This window comes from Oncorhynchus kisutch, unplaced genomic scaffold (assembly GCF_002021735.2).
Source record: "Oncorhynchus kisutch isolate 150728-3 unplaced genomic scaffold, Okis_V2 Okis01b-Okis20b_hom, whole genome shotgun sequence".
Taxonomy (NCBI): Eukaryota; Metazoa; Chordata; class Actinopteri; order Salmoniformes; family Salmonidae; genus Oncorhynchus; species Oncorhynchus kisutch.
In genome coordinates, this window is record NW_022261978.1 from 11,531,481 (window position 1) to 11,549,863 (window position 18,383).

The following is an 18,383-nucleotide window of genomic DNA, read 5'->3' on the forward strand; positions in this document are numbered from 1 at the left end:
ATTACCTAGTACCCCTACACATCAACTCAGTACTGGTACTCTGTGTATACAGCCATGTTATTACCTAGTACCCCTACACATCAACTCAGTACTGGTACTCTGTGTATACAGCCATGTTATTACCTAGTACCCCTACACATCAACTCAGTACTGGTACTCTGTGTATACAGCCATGTTATTACCTACGTACCCCTACACATCAACTCAGTACTGGTACTCTGTGTATACAGCCATGTTATTACCTAGTACCCCTACACATCAACTCAGTACTGGTACTCTGTGTATACAGCCATGTTATTACCTAGTACCCCTACACATCAACTCAGTACTGGTACTCTGTGTATGCAGCCATTGTATTACCTAGTACCCCTACACCATTCAACTCAGTACTGGTACTCTGTGTATACAGCCATGTTATTACCTAGTACCCCTACACATCAACTCAGTAATGGTACTCTGTGTATGCAGCCATGTTATTACCTAGTACCCCCTACACATCAACTCAGTACTGGTACTCTGTGTATACAGCCATGTTGTTATTACCTAGTACCCCTACACAATTCAAACTAGTACTGGTACTCTGTGTATACAGCCATGTTATTACCTAGTACCCCTACACATCAACTCAGTACTGGTACCTCGTGGTATACAGCCATGTTATTACCTCTGTACCCCCTACACATCAACTCAGTACTGGTACTCTGTGTATACAGCCATGTTATTACCTAGTACCCCTACACATCAACTCAGTACTGGTACTCTGTGTATACAGCCATGTTATTACCTAGTACCCCTACACATTCAACTCAGTACTGGTTACTCTGTTGTATACAGCCATGTTATACCTTAGTACCCCTACACATCAATCAGTACTGGTACTCTGTGTATACAGCCGATGTTATTACCTAGTACCCCCTACAATCAACTCAGTACTGGTACTCTGTGTAATACAGCCATGTTGTTACCTAGTACCCCTACACATCAACTCAGTACTGGTACTCTGTTATACAGCCATGTTATTACCTAGTACCCCTACACATCAACTCAGTACTGGTACTCTGTGTATACAGGCCATGTTATTACCTAGTACCCCTACACATCAACTCAGTACTGGTACTCTGTGTATACAGTCCATGTTATTACCTAGTACCCCCCTACACATCAACTCGAGTACTGGTACTCTGTGTATACAGCCATGTTATTACCTAGTACCCCTACACATCAACTCAGTACTGGTACCTCTGTGTATACAGCCATGTTATTACCTAGTACCCCTACACATCAACTCAGTACTGGTACTCTGTGTATACAGCCATGTGGTTACCTAGTACCCCTACACATCAACTCAGTACTGGTACTCTGTGTATACAGCCATGTTATTACCTAGTACCCCTACACATCAACTCAGTACTGGTACTCTGTGTATACAGCCATGTTATTACCTAGTACCCCTACACATCAACTCAGTACTGGTACTCTGTGTATACAGCCATGTTATTACCTAGTACCCCTACACATCAACTCAGTACTGGTACTCTGTGTATACAGCCATGTTATTACCTAGTACCCCTACACATCAACTCAGTACTGGTACTCTGTGTATACAGCCATGTTATTACCTAGTACCCCTACACATCAACTCAGTACTGGTACTCTGTGTATACAGCCATGTTATTACCTAGTACCCCTACACATCAACTCAGTACTGGTACTCTGTGTATGCAGCCATGTTATTACCTAGTACCCCTACACATCAACTCAGTACTGGTACTCTGTGTATACAGCCATGTTATTACCTAGTACCCCTACACATCAACTCAGTACTGGTACTCTGTGTATACAGCCATGTTATTACCTAGTACCCCTACACATCAACTCAGTACTGGTACTCTGTGTATACAGCCATGTTATTACCTAGTACCCCTACACATCAACTCAGTACTGGTACTCTGTGTATACAGCCATGTTATTACCTAGTACCCCTACACATCAACTCAGTACTGGTACTCTGTGTATACAGCCATGTTGTTACCTAGTACCCCTACACATCAACTCAGTACTGGTACTCTGTGTATACAGCCATGTTATTACCTAGTACCCCTACACATCAACTCAGTACTGGTACTCTGTGTATACAGCCATGTTATTACCTAGTACCCCTACACATCAACTCAGTACTGGTACTCTGTGTATACAGCCATGTTATTACCTAGTACCCCTACACATCAACTCAGTACTGGTACTCTGTGTATACAGCCATGTTATTACCTAGTACCCCTACACATCAACTCAAGTACTGGTACTCTGTGTATACAGCCATGTTATTACCTAGTACCCCTACACATCAACTCAGTACTGGTACTCTGTGTATACAGCCATGTTATTACCTAGTACCCCTACACATCAACTCAGTACTGGTACTCTGTGTATACAGCCATGTTATTACCTAGTACCCCTACACATCAACTCAGTACTGGTACTCTGTGTATACAGCCATGTTATTACCTAGTACCCCTACACATCAACTCAGTACTGGTACTCTGTGTATACAGCCATGTTATTACCTAGTACCCCTACACATCAACTCAGTACTGGTACTCTGTGTATACAGCCATGTTATTACCTAGTACCCCTACACATCAACTCAGTACTGGTACTCTGTGTATACAGCCATGTTATTACCTAGTACCCCTACACATCAACTCAGTACTGGTACTCTGTGTATACAGCCATGTTATTACCTAGTACCCCTACACATCAACTCAGTACTGGTACTCTGTGTATACAGCCATGTTATTACCTAGTACCCCTACACATCAACTCAGTACTGGTACTCTGTGTATACAGCCATGTTATTACCTAGTACCCCTACACATCAACTCAGTACTGGTACTCTGTGTATACAGCCATGTTATTACCTAGTACCCCTACACATCAACTCAGTACTGGTACTCTGTGTATACAGCCATGTTATTACCTAGTACCCCTACACATCAACTCAGTACTGGTACTCTGTGTATACAGCCATGTTATTACCTAGTTACCCCTACACATCAACTCAGTACTGGTACTCTGTGTATACAGCCATGTTATTACCTAGTACCCCTACACATCAACTCAGTACTGGTACTCTGTGTATACAGCCATGTTATTACCTAGTACCCCTACACATCAACTCAGTACTGGTACTCTGTGTATACAGCCATGTTATTACCTAGTACCCCTACACATCAACTCAGTACTGGTACTCTGTGTATACAGCCATGTTATTACCTAGTACCCCTACACATCAACTCAGTACTGGTACTCTGTGTATACAGCCATGTTATTACCTAGTACCCCTACACATCAACTCAGTACTGGTACTCTGTGTATACAGCCATATTATTACCTAGTACCCCTACACATCAACTCAGTACTGGTACTCTGTGTATACAGCCGTGTTATTACCTAGTACCCCTACACATCAACTCAGTACTGGTACTCTGTGTATACAGCCGTGTTATTACCTAGTACCCCTACACATCAACTCAGTACTGGTACTCTGTGTATGCAGACATGTTATTACCTAGTACCCCTACACATCAACTCAGTACTGGTACTCTGTGTATACAGCCGTGTTATTACCTAGTACCCCTACACATCAACTCAGTACTGGTACTCTGTGTATACAGCCATGTTATTACCTAGTACCCCTACACATCAACTCAGTACTGGTACTCTGTGTATGCAGACATGTTATTACCTAGTACCCCTACACATCAACTCAGTACTGGTACTCTGTGTATACAGCCATGTTATTACCTAGTACCCCTACACATCAACTCAGTACTGGTACTCTGTGTATACAGCCATGTTATTACCTAGTACCCCTACACATCAACTCAGTACTGGTACTCTGTGTATACAGCCATGTTATTACCTAGTACCCCTACACATCAATTCAGTACTGGTACTCTGTGTATACAGCCATGTTATTACCTAGTACCCCTACACATCAACTCAGTACTGGTACTCTGTGTATACAGCCATGTTATTACCTAGTACCCCTACACATCAACTCAGTACTGGTACTCTGTGTATACAGCCATGTTATTACCTCCTACCCCTACACATCAACTCAGTACTGGTACTCTGTGTATACAGCCATGTTATTACCTAGTACCCCTACACATCAACTCAGTACTGGTACTCTGTGTATACAGCCATGTTATTACCTCCTACCCCTACACATCAACTCAGTACTGGTACTCTGTGTATACAGCCATGTTATTACCTCCTACCCCTACACATCAACTCAGTACGGGTACTCTGTGTATACAGCCATGTTATTACCTCCTACCCCTACACATCAACTCAGTACGGGTACTCTGTGTATACAGCCATGTTATTACCTCCTACCCCTACACATCAACTCAGTACTGGTACTCTGTGTATACAGCCGTGTTATTACCTCGTACCCCTACACATCAACTCAGTACTGGTACTCTGTGTATACAGCCATGTTATTACCTAGTACCCCTACACATCAACTCAGTACTGGTACTCTGTGTATACAGCCGTGTTATTACCTAGTACCCCTACATATCAACTCAGTACTGGTACTCTGTGTATACAGCCATGTTATTACCTAGTACCCCTACACATCAACTCAGTACTGGTACTCTGTGTATACAGCCGTGTTATTACCTCGTACCCCTACACATCAACTCAGTACTGGTACTCTGTGTATACAGCCGTGTTATTACCTAGTACCCCTACACATCAACTCAGTACTGGTACTCTGTGTATACAGCCATGTTATTACCTAGTACCCCTACACATCAACTCAGTACTGGTACTCTGTGTATACAGCCATGTTGTTACCTAGTACCCCTACACATCAACTCAGTACTGGTACTCTGTGTATACAGCCATGTTATTACCTAGTACCCCTACACATCAACTCAGTACTGGTACTCTGTGTATACAGCCGTGTTATTACCTAGTACCCCTACACATCAACTCAGTACTGGTACTCTGTGTATACAGCCGTGTTATTACCTAGTACCCCTACACATCAACTCAGTACTGGTACTCTGTGTATACAGCCATGTTATTACCTAGTACCCCTACACATCAACTCAGTACTGGTACTCTGTGTATACAGCCATGTTATTACCTAGTACCCCTACACATCAACTCAGTACTGGTACTCTGTGTATACAGCCGTGTTATTACCTCGTACCCCTACACATCAACTCAGTACTGGTACTCTGTGTATACAGCCATGTTATTACCTAGTACCCCTACACATCAACTCAGTACTGGTACTCTGTGTATACAGCCATGTTATTACCTAGTACCCCTACACATCAACTCAGTACTGGTACTCTGTGTATACAGCCATGTTATTACCTAGTACCCCTACACATCAACTCAGTACTGGTACTCTGTGTATACAGCCGTGTTATTACCTAGTACCCCTACACATCAACTCAGTACTGGTACTCTGTGTATACAGCCATGTTATTACCTAGTACCCCTACACATCAACTCAGTACTGGTACTCTGTGTATACAGCCATGTTATTACCTAGTACCCCTACACATCAACTCAGTACTGGTACTCTGTGTATACAGCCATGTTGTTACCTAGTACCCCTACACATCAACTCAGTACTGGTACTCTGTGTATACAGCCGTGTTGTTACCTAGTACCCCTACACATCAACTCAGTACTGGTACTCTGTGTATACAGCCATGTTATTACCTAGTACCCCTACACATCAACTCAGTACTGGTACTCTGTGTATACAGCCATGTTGTTACCTAGTACCCCTACACATCAACTCAGTACTGGTACTCTGTGTATACAGCCATGTTATTACCTAGTACCCCTACACATCAACTCAGTACTGGTACTCTGTGTATACAGCCATGTTATTACCTAGTACCCCTACACATCAACTCAGTACTGGTACTCTGTGTATACAGCCGTGTTATTACCTAGTACCCCTACACATCAACTCAGTACTGGTACTCTGTGTATACAGCCATGTTATTACCTAGTACCCCTACACATCAACTCAGTACTGGTACTCTGTGTATACAGCCATGTTATTACCTAGTACCCCTACACATCAACTCAGTACTGGTACTCTGTGTATACAGCCATGTTGTTACCTAGTACCCCTACACATCAACTCAGTACTGGTACTCTGTGTATACAGCCGTGTTGTTACCTAGTACCCCTACACATCAACTCAGTACTGGTACTCTGTGTATACAGCCATGTTATTACCTAGTACCCCTACACATCAACTCAGTACTGGTACTCTGTGTATACAGCCATGTTGTTACCTAGTACCCCTACACATCAACTCAGTACTGGTACTCTGTGTATACAGCCATGTTATTACCTAGTACCCCTACACATCAACTCAGTACTGGTACTCTGTGTATACAGCCGTGTTATTACCTAGTACCCCTACACATCAACTCAGTACTGGTACTCTGTGTATACAGCCATGTTATTACCTAGTACCCCTACACATCAACTCAGTACTGGTACTCTGTGTATACAGCCATGTTATTACCTAGTACCCCTACACATCAACTCAGTACTGGTACTCTGTGTATACAGCCATGTTATTACCTCGTACCCCTACACATCAACTCAGTACTGGTACTCTGTGTATACAGCCATGTTATTACCTAGTACCCCTACACATCAACTCAGTACTGGTACTCTGTGTATACAGCCATGTTATTACCTAGTACCCCTACACATCAACTCAGTACTGGTACTCTGTGTATACAGCCATGTTATTACCTCGTACCCCTACACATCAACTCAGTACTGGTACTCTGTGTATACAGCCATGTTATTACCTAGTACCCCTACACATCAACTCAGTACTGGTACTCTGTGTATGCAGCCATGTTATTACCTAGTACCCCTACACATCAACTCAGTACTGGTACTCTGTGTATACAGCCATGTTATTACCTAGTACCCCTACACATCAACTCAGTACTGGTACTCTGTGTATACAGCCATGTTATTACCTAGTACCCCTACACATCAACTCAGTACTGGTACTCTGTGTATACAGCCATGTTGTTACCTAGTACCCCTACACATCAACTCAGTACTGGTACTCTGTGTATACAGCCATGTTATTACCTAGTACCCCTACACATCAACTCAGTACTGGTACTCTGTGTATACAGCCATGTTATTACCTAGTACCCCTACACATCAACTCAGTACTGGTACTCTGTGTATACAGCCATGTTATTACCTAGTACCCCTACACATCAACTCAGTACTGGTACTCTGTGTATACAGCCGTGTTATTACCTAGTACCCCTACACATCAACTCAGTACTGGTACTCTGTGTATACAGCCGTGTTATTACCTAGTACCCCTACACATCAACTCAGTACTGGTACTCTGTGTATGCAGACATGTTATTACCTAGTACCCCTACACATCAACTCAGTACTGGTACTCTGTGTATACAGCCATGTTATTACCTAGTACCCCTACACATCAACTCAGTACTGGTACTCTGTGTATACAGCCATGTTATTACCTAGTACCCCTACACATCAACTCAGTACTGGTACTCTGTGTATACAGCCATGTTATTACCTAGTACCCCTACACATCAACTCAGTACTGGTACTCTGTGTATACAGCCATGTTATTACCTAGTACCCCTACACATCAACTCAGTACTGGTACTCTGTGTTTACAGCCATGTTATTACCTAGTACCCCTACACATCAACTCAGTACTGGTACTCTGTGTATACAGCCATGTTATTACCTAGTACCCCTACACATCAACTCAGTACTGGTACTCTGTGTATACAGCCATGTTATTACCTAGTACCCCTACACATCAACTCAGTACTGGTACTCTGTGTATACAGCCATGTTGTTACCTAGTACCCCTACACATCAACTCAGTACTGGTACTCTGTGTATACAGCCATGTTATTACCTCGTACCCCTACACATCAACTCAGTACTGGTACTCTGTGTATACAGCCATGTTGTTACCTAGTACCCCTACACATCAACTCAGTACTGGTACTCTGTGTATACAGCCATGTTATTACCTCGTACCCTTACACATCAACTCAGTACTGGTACTCTGTGTATACAGCCATGTTATTACCTAGTACCCCTACACATCAACTCAGTACTGGTACTCTGTGTATACAGCCATGTTGTCGTTACTCGTTGTGTATATATTATTGCATGTTTTGTTTTTCTATTATTTCTCTCTTGTCTTTCTCTCCTCATTGTTGGGCCCGTAAGAAAGCATTTCATTGTTAGTCGACACCTGTTGTTTACGAAGCAAATGTATTTGATTGTATCTCCTCAGGCCTGACCAAACCCCTCCTCCAGCTACAGACTGACCCCAGCCTATTCGTCGCCTCAGCCGCAAATCACCTCCTGGCCCGCCTCCTAACCTTTCACCAGCCAACTACAACCGCACACACAACCCAGGGGAATGGCTTCACTGTTCCACCCAATAAGGAAGAGGTAGAATTGGACGTAACCATGGAGACAAGTCCAGGAAGAGGGTGTTCCATCACCATGGAGATCTTGAAGCACCTTGAGAGCTCTCTGGAGTCAGACAGCCACACCCAGGTACGATTGGTTGATTGAGAATATATACATATATATATATTTTTTTTACAGCGGTGCCCCTAGAGGAGATGGGAGGGAAAGGAAACGAGGGGGAGGGGAGGAGAAGAAGTGGTTGAAGACAGATAATTATAGCTGCGAGCAGCAATGAACGGGGTTCACAGGATGACAGAAAGGACACAAGATCAGTTGGATAACAAAGGAAGTATCATGTAGGAACTATCTTCCTTTATGTGCAATCAGTGAAGGCAATACCATGTTCATCCATGTTTACCCGCGTTCATCTCTGTTTAGTGAGTCCTCCAGATCAGAGGCAGTAGGGATGACCAGGGATGTTCTCTGTTTAGTGAGGCCTCCAGATCAGAGGCAGTAGGGATGACCAGGGATGTTCTCTGTGTAATCATAATTTTCCTTAAGTTTCACATTGCGAACCCTTTCATAATGATGAATGTTTCTGAAGGTGTTTTTATAATGGTCTTCTATTGTTATGATGTGTCACCAGGTGCTCCAGGGGCTGAGGCTGCTGGCCCTGACTCTCCCCGAGCTGGAGGCTCCTCTGCGGGGCTCGGTGATCAGGCGAGTCCTGGGTCCTCTGGAGGGGTTGGTCCGAGAGGGCCGCAGAGCAGTCGCTCTAATGGACGTCCTGCTGGCTACATACAGGTGTGTTTGGTGATCCGACTGCATTATGGTGTTGGGTTGATTCTGAACATCGCTTGTGTTTCCAAGGTAACCACGTTGCTACGACAACGTGCTGTTTATTTAGTTCTAAAAAGGAGGAGGGGGAAAAAAGTCACTGAATTGGGGGAGGGACTACATGGACTTGTCCAATAAGATTAGTCTCCTTCTCTCTGTCCTCACTCAGTCCTACACACACACACACTGACTACACACACACACACACACACACACACACACACACTGACTACACACACACACACACACACACACACACACACTCACACACACTGACTACACACGCACACTTCACACACACACACTGACTACGCACACACACACACACACCTTGAAAATATGAACATTTAACGTCAGATTGTTCAATAAGTCAAGTTTTGATTTTGCAGGTCCGGTCCGTGTGACTCCAGACTCGTCTCTCTGATGGCGTCCATGTTGAACTCCCAGAATCCCTCTGACGCTGCTCTGTGTGCCGCCGCCACCCTCCATCCGGAGACCTGGTAACAGACACGACCACAGACACACAGCTACGACCACAGAGTCGTAGCTGATTGACTAACTGGGTATTGTTTCAGTCCTCCAGGCCTCAGACAGAAGGTCGTAGCTGACTGGGTATTGTTTCAGGCCTCAGATAGAAGGTCGTAGCTGACTGACTAACTGGGTATTGTTTCTGTCCTCCAGTCCTCAGATAGAAGGTCGTAGCTGACTGACTAACTGGGTATTGTTTCTGTCCTCCAGTCCTCAGATAGAAGGTCGTAGCTAACTGGGTATTGTTTCTGTCCTCCAGTCCTCAGATAGAAGGTCGTAGCTAACTGGGTATTGTTTCAGTCCTCCAGGCCTCAGACAGAAGGTCGTAGCTAACTGGGTATTGTTTCAGTCCTCCAGGCCTCAGATAGAAGGTCGTAGCTAACTGGGTATTGTTTCAGTCCTCCAGGCCTCAGACAGAAGGTCGTAGCTAACTGGTTATTGTTTCAGTCCTCCAGGCCTCAGACAGAAGGTCGTAGCTGTTCTCCTGGGACCTCTACAGATGGTTACTGGAGTAACTCTGCTGGACTGGACCAATGACAGACACACTGATCAACAGACTGACCACAGACACACTGATCAACAGACTGACCACAGACACACTGATCGACAGACTGACCACAGACACACTGATCAACAGACTGACCACAGACACACTGATCAACAGACCGACAACAGACACACTGATCAACAGACTGACCACAGACACACTGATGAAGACCACAGACAGACTGATGAAGACCACAGACAGACTGATGAAGACCACAAACAGACTGATGAAGACCACAGACAGACTGATGAAGACCACAGACAGACTGACACTGACCAGGACAGACAGACGGAGGGTCGTAGCTCTCTCTCTCTCCTGCTGGATCATCTCAACCACAAACCCTCCTGTGTCTCTCTGCTCTGCGTCTCCGTGTCCAGCGCTCCCTACATAACAGACATGGTAAGAGTCTATCATAACAGACATGGTAAGAGTCTATCATAACAGACATGGTAAGAGTCTATCATAACAGACATGGTAAGAGTCTATCGTAACAGACATGGTAAGAGTCTATCATAACAGACATTGTAAGAGTCTATCATAACAGACATGGTAAGAGTCTATCATAACAGACATGGTAAGAGTCTATCATAACAGACATGGTAAGAGTCTATCGTAACAGACATGGTAAGAGTCTATCGTAACAGACATGGTAAGAGTCTATCATAACAGACATGGTTAGAGTCTATCATAACGGACATGGTAAGAGTCTATCATAACAGACATGGTAAGAGTCTATCATAACAGACATGGTAAGAGTCTATCATAACAGACATGGTAAGAGTCTATCATAACAGACATGGTAAGAGTCTATCATAACAGACATGGTTAGAGTCTATCATAACGGACATGGTAAGAGTCTATCATAACAGACATGGTAAGAGTCTATCATAACAGACATGGTAAGAGTCTATCATAACAGACATGGTAAGAGTCTATCATAACAGACATGGTAAGAGTCTATCATAACAGACATGGTAAGAGTCTATCAGAACGGACATGGTAAGAGTATCATAACAGACATGGTAAGAGTCTATCATAACAGACATGGTAAGAGTCTATCATAACAGACATGGTAAGAGTCTATCATAACAGACATGGTTAGAGTCTATCATAACGGACATGGTAAGAGTCTATCATAACAGACATGGTAAGAGTCTATCATAACAGACATGGTAAGAGTCTATCATAACAGACATTGTCACTACTTGAATTTGGGGGCGGCTGGACAAACATCCCCTCTTTTTCATATGGTCCTTCAATCTCTGTCTATCTCTGTCTGTCTCTCTCTCTGTCTGTCTCTCTATTTATCTGTCTCTCTCTCTGTCTGTCTCTCTCTGTCTCTGTCTCTCTCTCAGGATTCATCTGCCTCCGTCATCCTTGCTGTGGTGTCACTCCTGAGGATCTGTAACGGCCACTCCCCTTCACCCGAGAGCAAGGCTGCTATTGGCTGTAGCAAAGCATCCACCAACCTGATTGGCTGCAGCAAGGTCCAGAGGTGTTGCCTAAACTCCCTGGCTAGCCTTAGCACCTGCCCTGGTGAGATTCTAGACTCTGGGAGCATGTTCAGGAATACAATCATGTTTAAAAGCGTACAAAATTAATTTTAAAAAGCGTTGTTGTTTTAGGAGCTGTGGAACGGGTGGTGGAGGTGTTCCATGTTCTAGTGCAGAACCTACAGAACCCTGACTCAGACCCCACCGTGAGACACACAAACACCCAACACACAACATCTAACTCAGTTTGGTTTCTCTCCCGTCTCTCCTAGTTTCCTAGTGGATTAATGACCACTGTGTGTGTGTGTGTGTGTCTGTGTCTGTGTCTGTGTCTGTCTGTTCCTTCTGTCTCCTGTCTTCAGGTGCTCCAGAAGAACTACCAGGCCATGTTGAGGTGGCTTAGTGTGTCTGCAGAGCCTAACTCCCTGACTGATCTGGTCACTGAAGGTACAGAGAACCAATCAAACATCAATATATCTGGTCACTGAAGGTACAGAGAACCAATCAAACATCAGTATATCTGGTCACTGAAGGTATAGGGAGTCAACATCAATATATCTGGTCACTGAAGGTTCAGGGAGTCAACATATCTGGTCACTGAAGGTTCAGGGAGTCAATATATCTGGTCACTGAAGGTTCAGGGAGTCAATATATCTGGTCACTGAAGGTTCAGGGAGTCAACATATCTGGTCACTGAAGGTACAGGGAGTCAACATCAACATCAATATATCTGGTCACTGAAGGTACAGAGAGTCAACATCAATATATCTGGTCACTGAAGGTTCAGAGAGTCAACATCAATATATCTGGTCACTGAAGGTACAGAGAGTCAACATCAATATATCTGGTCACTGAAGGTTCAGGGAGTCAACATCAACATATCTGGTCACTGAAGGTACAGGGAGTCAACATATCTGGTCACTGAAGGTTCAGGGAGTCAACATCAACATATCTGGTCACTGAAGGTACAGGGAGTCAACATATCTGGTCAGATGTGGCTGTTTCTGTTGATGCTTAACAGATATTTATACTGATGTTTTTTCCTGTGTGTGTGTCGTAACAGACCTCCTTCCTGTGCTAAAGAAGCGTGTGTGTGTGTGTGTGTGTGTGTGTGTCGTAACAGACCTCCTGCCCGTGCTAAAGAAGCGTGTGTGTGTGTGTGTGTGTGTGTGTGTGTGTGTGTGTGTCGTAACAGATCTCCTTCCTGTGCTAAAGAAGCATGTGTGTGTGTGTGTGTGTGTCGTAACAGACCTCCTGCCCGTGCTAAAGAAGCGTGTGTGTGACGTGCGTTGGGAGGTTCGAGACTCCACTCTGGAGTTCCTCGGCCAGCTGTGTGAGGCGTTAAGCTGCACCGTCACTCCTATCCTGCTGGAGGCGCTGTGTGACCAGGAGAGCTATGTGAGGGCTAGTGCCATCTCTGCCCTGGCCAGGACACTACCACTCAGTGACCAGCAGGGGGAGCCGGGGAACCAGACACAGGTGAGACTCTGACCTACACATTTCATTTACTGTAGAACGGATGCCCGCTTCACATTTCTCAATATATATATATTGTTTTAAAATATTAGATTTATATGAATTAAACCAAGCTAGTAGTTGTAGCCATTGTAGTAGTTGGAGCCATTGTAGTAGTTGGAGCCATTGTAGTAGTTGGAGCCATTGTAGTAGTTGGAGCCATTGTAGTAGTTGTAGCCATTGTAGTAGTTGTAGCCATTGTAGTAGTTGGAGCCATTGTAGTAGTTGGAGCCATTGTAGTAGTTGTAGCCATTGTAGTAGTTGTAGCCATTGTAGTAGTTGTAGCCATTGTAGTAGTTGTAGCCATTGTAGTAGTTGTAGCCATTGTAGTAGTTGTAGCCATTGTAGTAGTTGTAGCCATTGTAGTAGTTGTAGCCATTGTAGTAGTTGTAGCCATTGTAGTAGTTGGAGCCATTGTAGTAGTTGGAGCCATTGTAGTAGTTGGAGCCATTGTAGTAGTTGTAGCCATTGTAGTAGTTGTAGCCATTGTAGTAGTTGTAGCCATTGTAGTAGTTGTAGCCATTGTAGTAGTTGTAGCCATTGTAGTAGTTGTAGCCATTGTAGTAGTTGGAGCCATTGTAGTAGTTGTAGCCATTGTAGTAGTTGGAGCCATTGTAGTAGTTGGATCCATTGTAGTAGTTGTAGCCATTGTAGTAGTTGGAGCCATTGTAGTAGTTGTAGTTGTAGCCATTGTAGTAGTTGGAGCCATTGTAGTAGTTGTAGTTGTAGCCATTGTAGTAGTTGTAGCCATTGTAGTAGTTGGAGCCATTGTAGTAGTTGTAGCCATTGTAGTAGTTGGAGCCATTGTAGTAGTTGGAGCCATTGTAGTAGTTGGAGCTATTGTAGTAGTTGTAGCCATTGTAGTAGTTGGAGCTATTGTAGTAGTTGGAGCTATTGTAGTAGTTGGAGCCATTGTAGTAGTTGGAGCCATTGTAGTAGTTGGAGCCATTGTAGTAGTTGGAGCCATTGTAGTAGTTGGAGCCATTGTAGTAGTTTGAGCCATTGTAGTAGTTGTAGCCATTGTAGTAGTTGTAGCCATTGTAGTAGTTGGAGCCATTGTAGTAGTTGTAGCCATTGTAGTAGTTGTAGCCATTGTAGTAGTTGGAAGCCATTGTAGTAGTTGGAGCCATTGTAGTAGTTGGAGCCATTGTAGTAGTTGTAGCCATTGTAGTAGTTGTAGCCATTGTAGTAGTTGGAGCCATTGTAGTAGTTGTAGCCATTGTAGTAGTTGGAGCCATTGTAGTAGTTGGAGCCATTGTAGTAGTTGTAAGCCATTGTTAGTAGTTGGAGCCATTGTAGTAGTTGTAGCCATTGTAGTAGTTGTAGCCATTGTAGTAGTTGTAGCCATTTGTAGTAGTTGTAGCCATTGTAGTAGTTGTAGCCATTGTAGTAGTGTGTAGCCATTGTAGTAGTTGGAGCCATTGTAGTAGTTGGAGCCCATTGTAGTAGTTGGAGCCATTGTAGTAGTTGGAGCCATTGTAGTAGTTGTAGCCATTGTAGTAGTTGGAGCCATTGTAGTAGTTTGTAGCCATTGTAGTAGTTGTAGCCATTGTAGTAGCCATTGTAGTAGTTGGAGCCATTGTAGTAGTTGGAGCCATTGTAGTAGTTGGAGCCATTGTAGTAGTTGTAGCCATTGTAGTAGTTGGAGCCATTGTAGTAGTTGTAGCCATTGTAGTAGTTGTAGCCATTGTAGTAGTTGGAGCCATTGTAGTAGTTGGAGCCATTGTAGTAGTTGGAGCCATTGTAGTAGTTGAGCCATTGTAGTAGTTGGAGCCATTGTAGTAGTTGTAGCCATTGTATAGTTGGAGCCATTGTAGTAGTTGGAGCCATTGTAGTAGTTGTGCCATTGTAGTAGTTGTAGCCATTGTAGTAGTTGTAGCCATTGTAGTAGTTGGAGCCATTGTAGTAGTTGTAGCCATTGTAGTAGTTGGAGGCCATTGTAGTAGTTGTAGCCATTGTAGTAGTGTAGCCATTGTAGTTGGAGCCATTGTAGTAGTTCCTGTAGCCATTGTAGTAGTGTAGCCATTGTAGTAGTTGGAGCCATTGTAGTAGTTGTAGCCATTGTAGTATTGTAGCCATTGTAGTAGTTGTAGCCATGTAGTAGTTTGTAGCCATTGTAGTAGTTGTAGCCATTGTAGTAGTTTGAGCCATTGTAGTAGTTGTAGCCATTGTAGTAGTTGTAGCCATTGTAGTAGTTGGAGCCATTGTAGTAGTTGTAGCCATTGTAGTAGTTGTAGCCATTGTAGTAGTTGGAGCCATTGTAGTAGTTGGAGCCATTGTAGTAGTTGGAGCCATTGTAGTAGTTGGAGCCATTGTAGTAGTTGGAGCCATTGTAGTAGTTGGAGCCATTGTAGTAGTTGGAGCCATTGTAGTAGTTGGAGCCATTGTAGTAGTTGGAGCCATTGTAGTAGTTGTAGCCATTGTAGTAGTTGTAGCCATTGTATGTAGGTGGAGCCATTTTGTAGTGTTGGGCAGCCATTGTAGTAAGTTGGAGCCCTTGTAGTAGTTGGAAGCCATTGTAGTAGTTGAGCCATTGTAGTAGTTGGAGCCATTGTAGTAGTTGTAGCCATTGTAGTAGTTGTAGCCATTGTAGTAGTTGGAGCCATTGTAGTTAGTTGTAGCCATTGTAGTATTGTAGCATTGTAGTAGTTGTAGCCATTGTAGTAGTTGTAGCCATTGTAGTAGTTGTAGCCATTGTAGTAGTTGGAAGCCATTGTAGTAGTTGTAGCCATTGTAGTAGTTTGTAGCCATTGTAGTTAGTTGGAGCCATTGTAGTAGTTGTAGCCATTGTAGTAGTTGTAGCCATTGTAGTAGTTGGAGCCATTGTAGTAGTTGGAGCATTGTAGTAGTTGGAGCCATTGTAGTAGTTGGAGCCATTGTAGTAGTTGGAGCCATTGTAGTAGTTGGAGCCATTGTAGTAGTTGTAGCCATTGTAGTAGTTGGAGCCATTGTAGTAGTTGGAGCCATTGTAGTAGTTGGAGCCATTGTAGTAGTTGTAGCCATTGTAGTAGTTGTAGCCAATTGTAGTATGTACCCATTGTAGTAGTTGTAGCCATTGTAGTAGTTGTAGCCATTGTAGTAGTTGTAGCCATTGTAGTAGTTGTAGCCATTGTAGTAGTTGTAGCCATTGTAGTAGTTGTAGCCATTGTAGTAGTTGTAGCCATTGTAGTAGTTGTAGCCATTGTAGTAGTTGTAGCCATTGTAGTAGTTGTAGCCATTGTAGTAGTTGTAGCCATTGTAGTAGTTGGAGCCATTGTAGTAGTTGGAGCCATTGTAGTAGTTGGAGCCATTGTAGTAGTTGGAGCCATTGTAGTAGTTGGAGCCATTGTAGTAGTTGGAGCCATTGTAGTAGTTGGAGCCATTGTAGTAGTTGTAGCCATTGTAGTAGTTGTAGCCATTGTAGTAGTTGTAGCCATTGTAGTAGTTGTAGCCATTGTAGTAGTTGTAGCCATTGTAGTAGTTGTAGCCATTGTAGTAGTTGGAGCCATTGTAGTAGTTGGAGCCATTGTAGTAGTTGGAGCCATTGTAGTAGTTGGAGCCATTGTAGTAGTTGGAGCCATTGTAGTAGTTGGAGCCATTGTAGTAGTTGTAGCCATTGTAGTAGTTGTAGCCATTGTAGTAGTTGGAGCCATTGTAGTAGTTGGAGCCATTGTAGTATTGTAGCCATTGTAGTAGTTGTAGCCATTGTAGTAGTTGTAGCCATTGTAGTAGTTGTAGCCATTGTAGTAGTTGGAGCCATTGTAGTAGTTGTAGCCATTGTAGTAGTTGTAGCCATTGTAGTAGTTGGAGCCATTGTAGTAGTTGTAGCCATTGTAGTAGTTGTAGCCATTGTAGTAGTTGGAGCCATTGTAGTAGTTGGAGCCATTGTAGTAGTTGGAGCCATTGTAGTAGTTGGAGCCATTGTAGTAGTTGGAGCCATTGTAGTAGTTGTAGCCATTGTAGTAGTTGTAGCCATTGTAGTAGTTGGAGCCATTGTAGTAGTTGGAGCCATTGTAGTAGTTGGAGCCATTGTAGTAGTTGGAGCCATTGTAGTAGTTGTAGCCATTGTAGTAGTTGGAGCCATTGTAGTAGTTGTAGCCATTGTAGTAGTTGTAGCCATTGTAGTAGTTGGAGCCATTGTAGTAGTTGGAGCCATTGTAGTAGTTGGAGCCATTGTAGTAGTTGGAGCCATTGTAGTAGTTGGAGCCATTGTAGTAGTTGTAGCCATTGTAGTAGTTGGAGCCATTGTAGTAGTTGTAGCCATTGTAGTAGTTGGAGCCATTGTAGTAGTTGGAGCCATTGTAGTAGTTGGAGCCATTGTAGTAGTTGTAGCCATTGTAGTAGTTGGAGCCATTGTAGTAGTTGGATCCATTGTAGTAGTTGTAGCCATTGTAGTAGTTGGAGCCATTGTAGTAGTTGTAGTTGTAGCCATTGTAGTAGTTGGAGCCATTGTAGTAGTTGTAGTTGTAGCCATTGTAGTAGTTGTAGCCATTGTAGTAGTTGGAGCCATTGTAGTAGTTGTAGCCATTGTAGTAGTTGGAGCCATTGTAGTAGTTGGAGCCATTGTAGTAGTTGGAGCTATTGTAGTAGTTGTAGCCATTGTAGTAGTTGGAGCTATTGTAGTAGTTGGAGCTATTGTAGTAGTTGGAGCCATTGTAGTAGTTGGAGCCATTGTAGTAGTTGGAGCCATTGTAGTAGTTGGAGCCATTGTAGTAGTTGGAGCCATTGTAGTAGTTTGAGCCATTGTAGTAGTTGTAGCCATTGTAGTAGTTGTAGCCATTGTAGTAGTTGGAGCCATTGTAGTAGTTGTAGCCATTGTAGTAGTTGTAGCCATTGTAGTAGTTGGAGCCATTGTAGTAGTTGGAGCCATTGTAGTAGTTGGAGCCATTGTAGTAGTTGTAGCCATTGTAGTAGTTGTAGCCATTGTAGTAGTTGGAGCCATTGTAGTAGTTGTAGCCATTGTAGTAGTTGGAGCCATTGTA

The 18,383-nt window shown here is 43.5% G+C and overlaps 1 protein-coding gene across 1 annotated transcript in view; it reads left to right on the forward strand.

Annotated features, from left to right (window-relative positions):
* LOC109887802 (BRCA1-associated ATM activator 1-like) overlaps window positions 1-18,383 on the forward strand; it is a 38,857-nt gene that overhangs the window by 12,892 nt on the left and 7,582 nt on the right. The window contains exons 5-12 of the mRNA XM_031811140.1: window positions 8,381-8,649; window positions 9,149-9,306; window positions 9,729-9,839; window positions 10,315-10,813; window positions 11,770-11,950; window positions 12,040-12,113; window positions 12,270-12,354; window positions 13,157-13,386. Of these exons, the coding sequence (XP_031667000.1) occupies window positions 8,381-8,649; window positions 9,149-9,306; window positions 9,729-9,839; window positions 10,315-10,813; window positions 11,770-11,950; window positions 12,040-12,113; window positions 12,270-12,354; window positions 13,157-13,386 (1,607 nt within the window). The remainder of the gene's footprint in view (window positions 1-8,380; window positions 8,650-9,148; window positions 9,307-9,728; window positions 9,840-10,314; window positions 10,814-11,769; window positions 11,951-12,039; window positions 12,114-12,269; window positions 12,355-13,156; window positions 13,387-18,383) is intronic.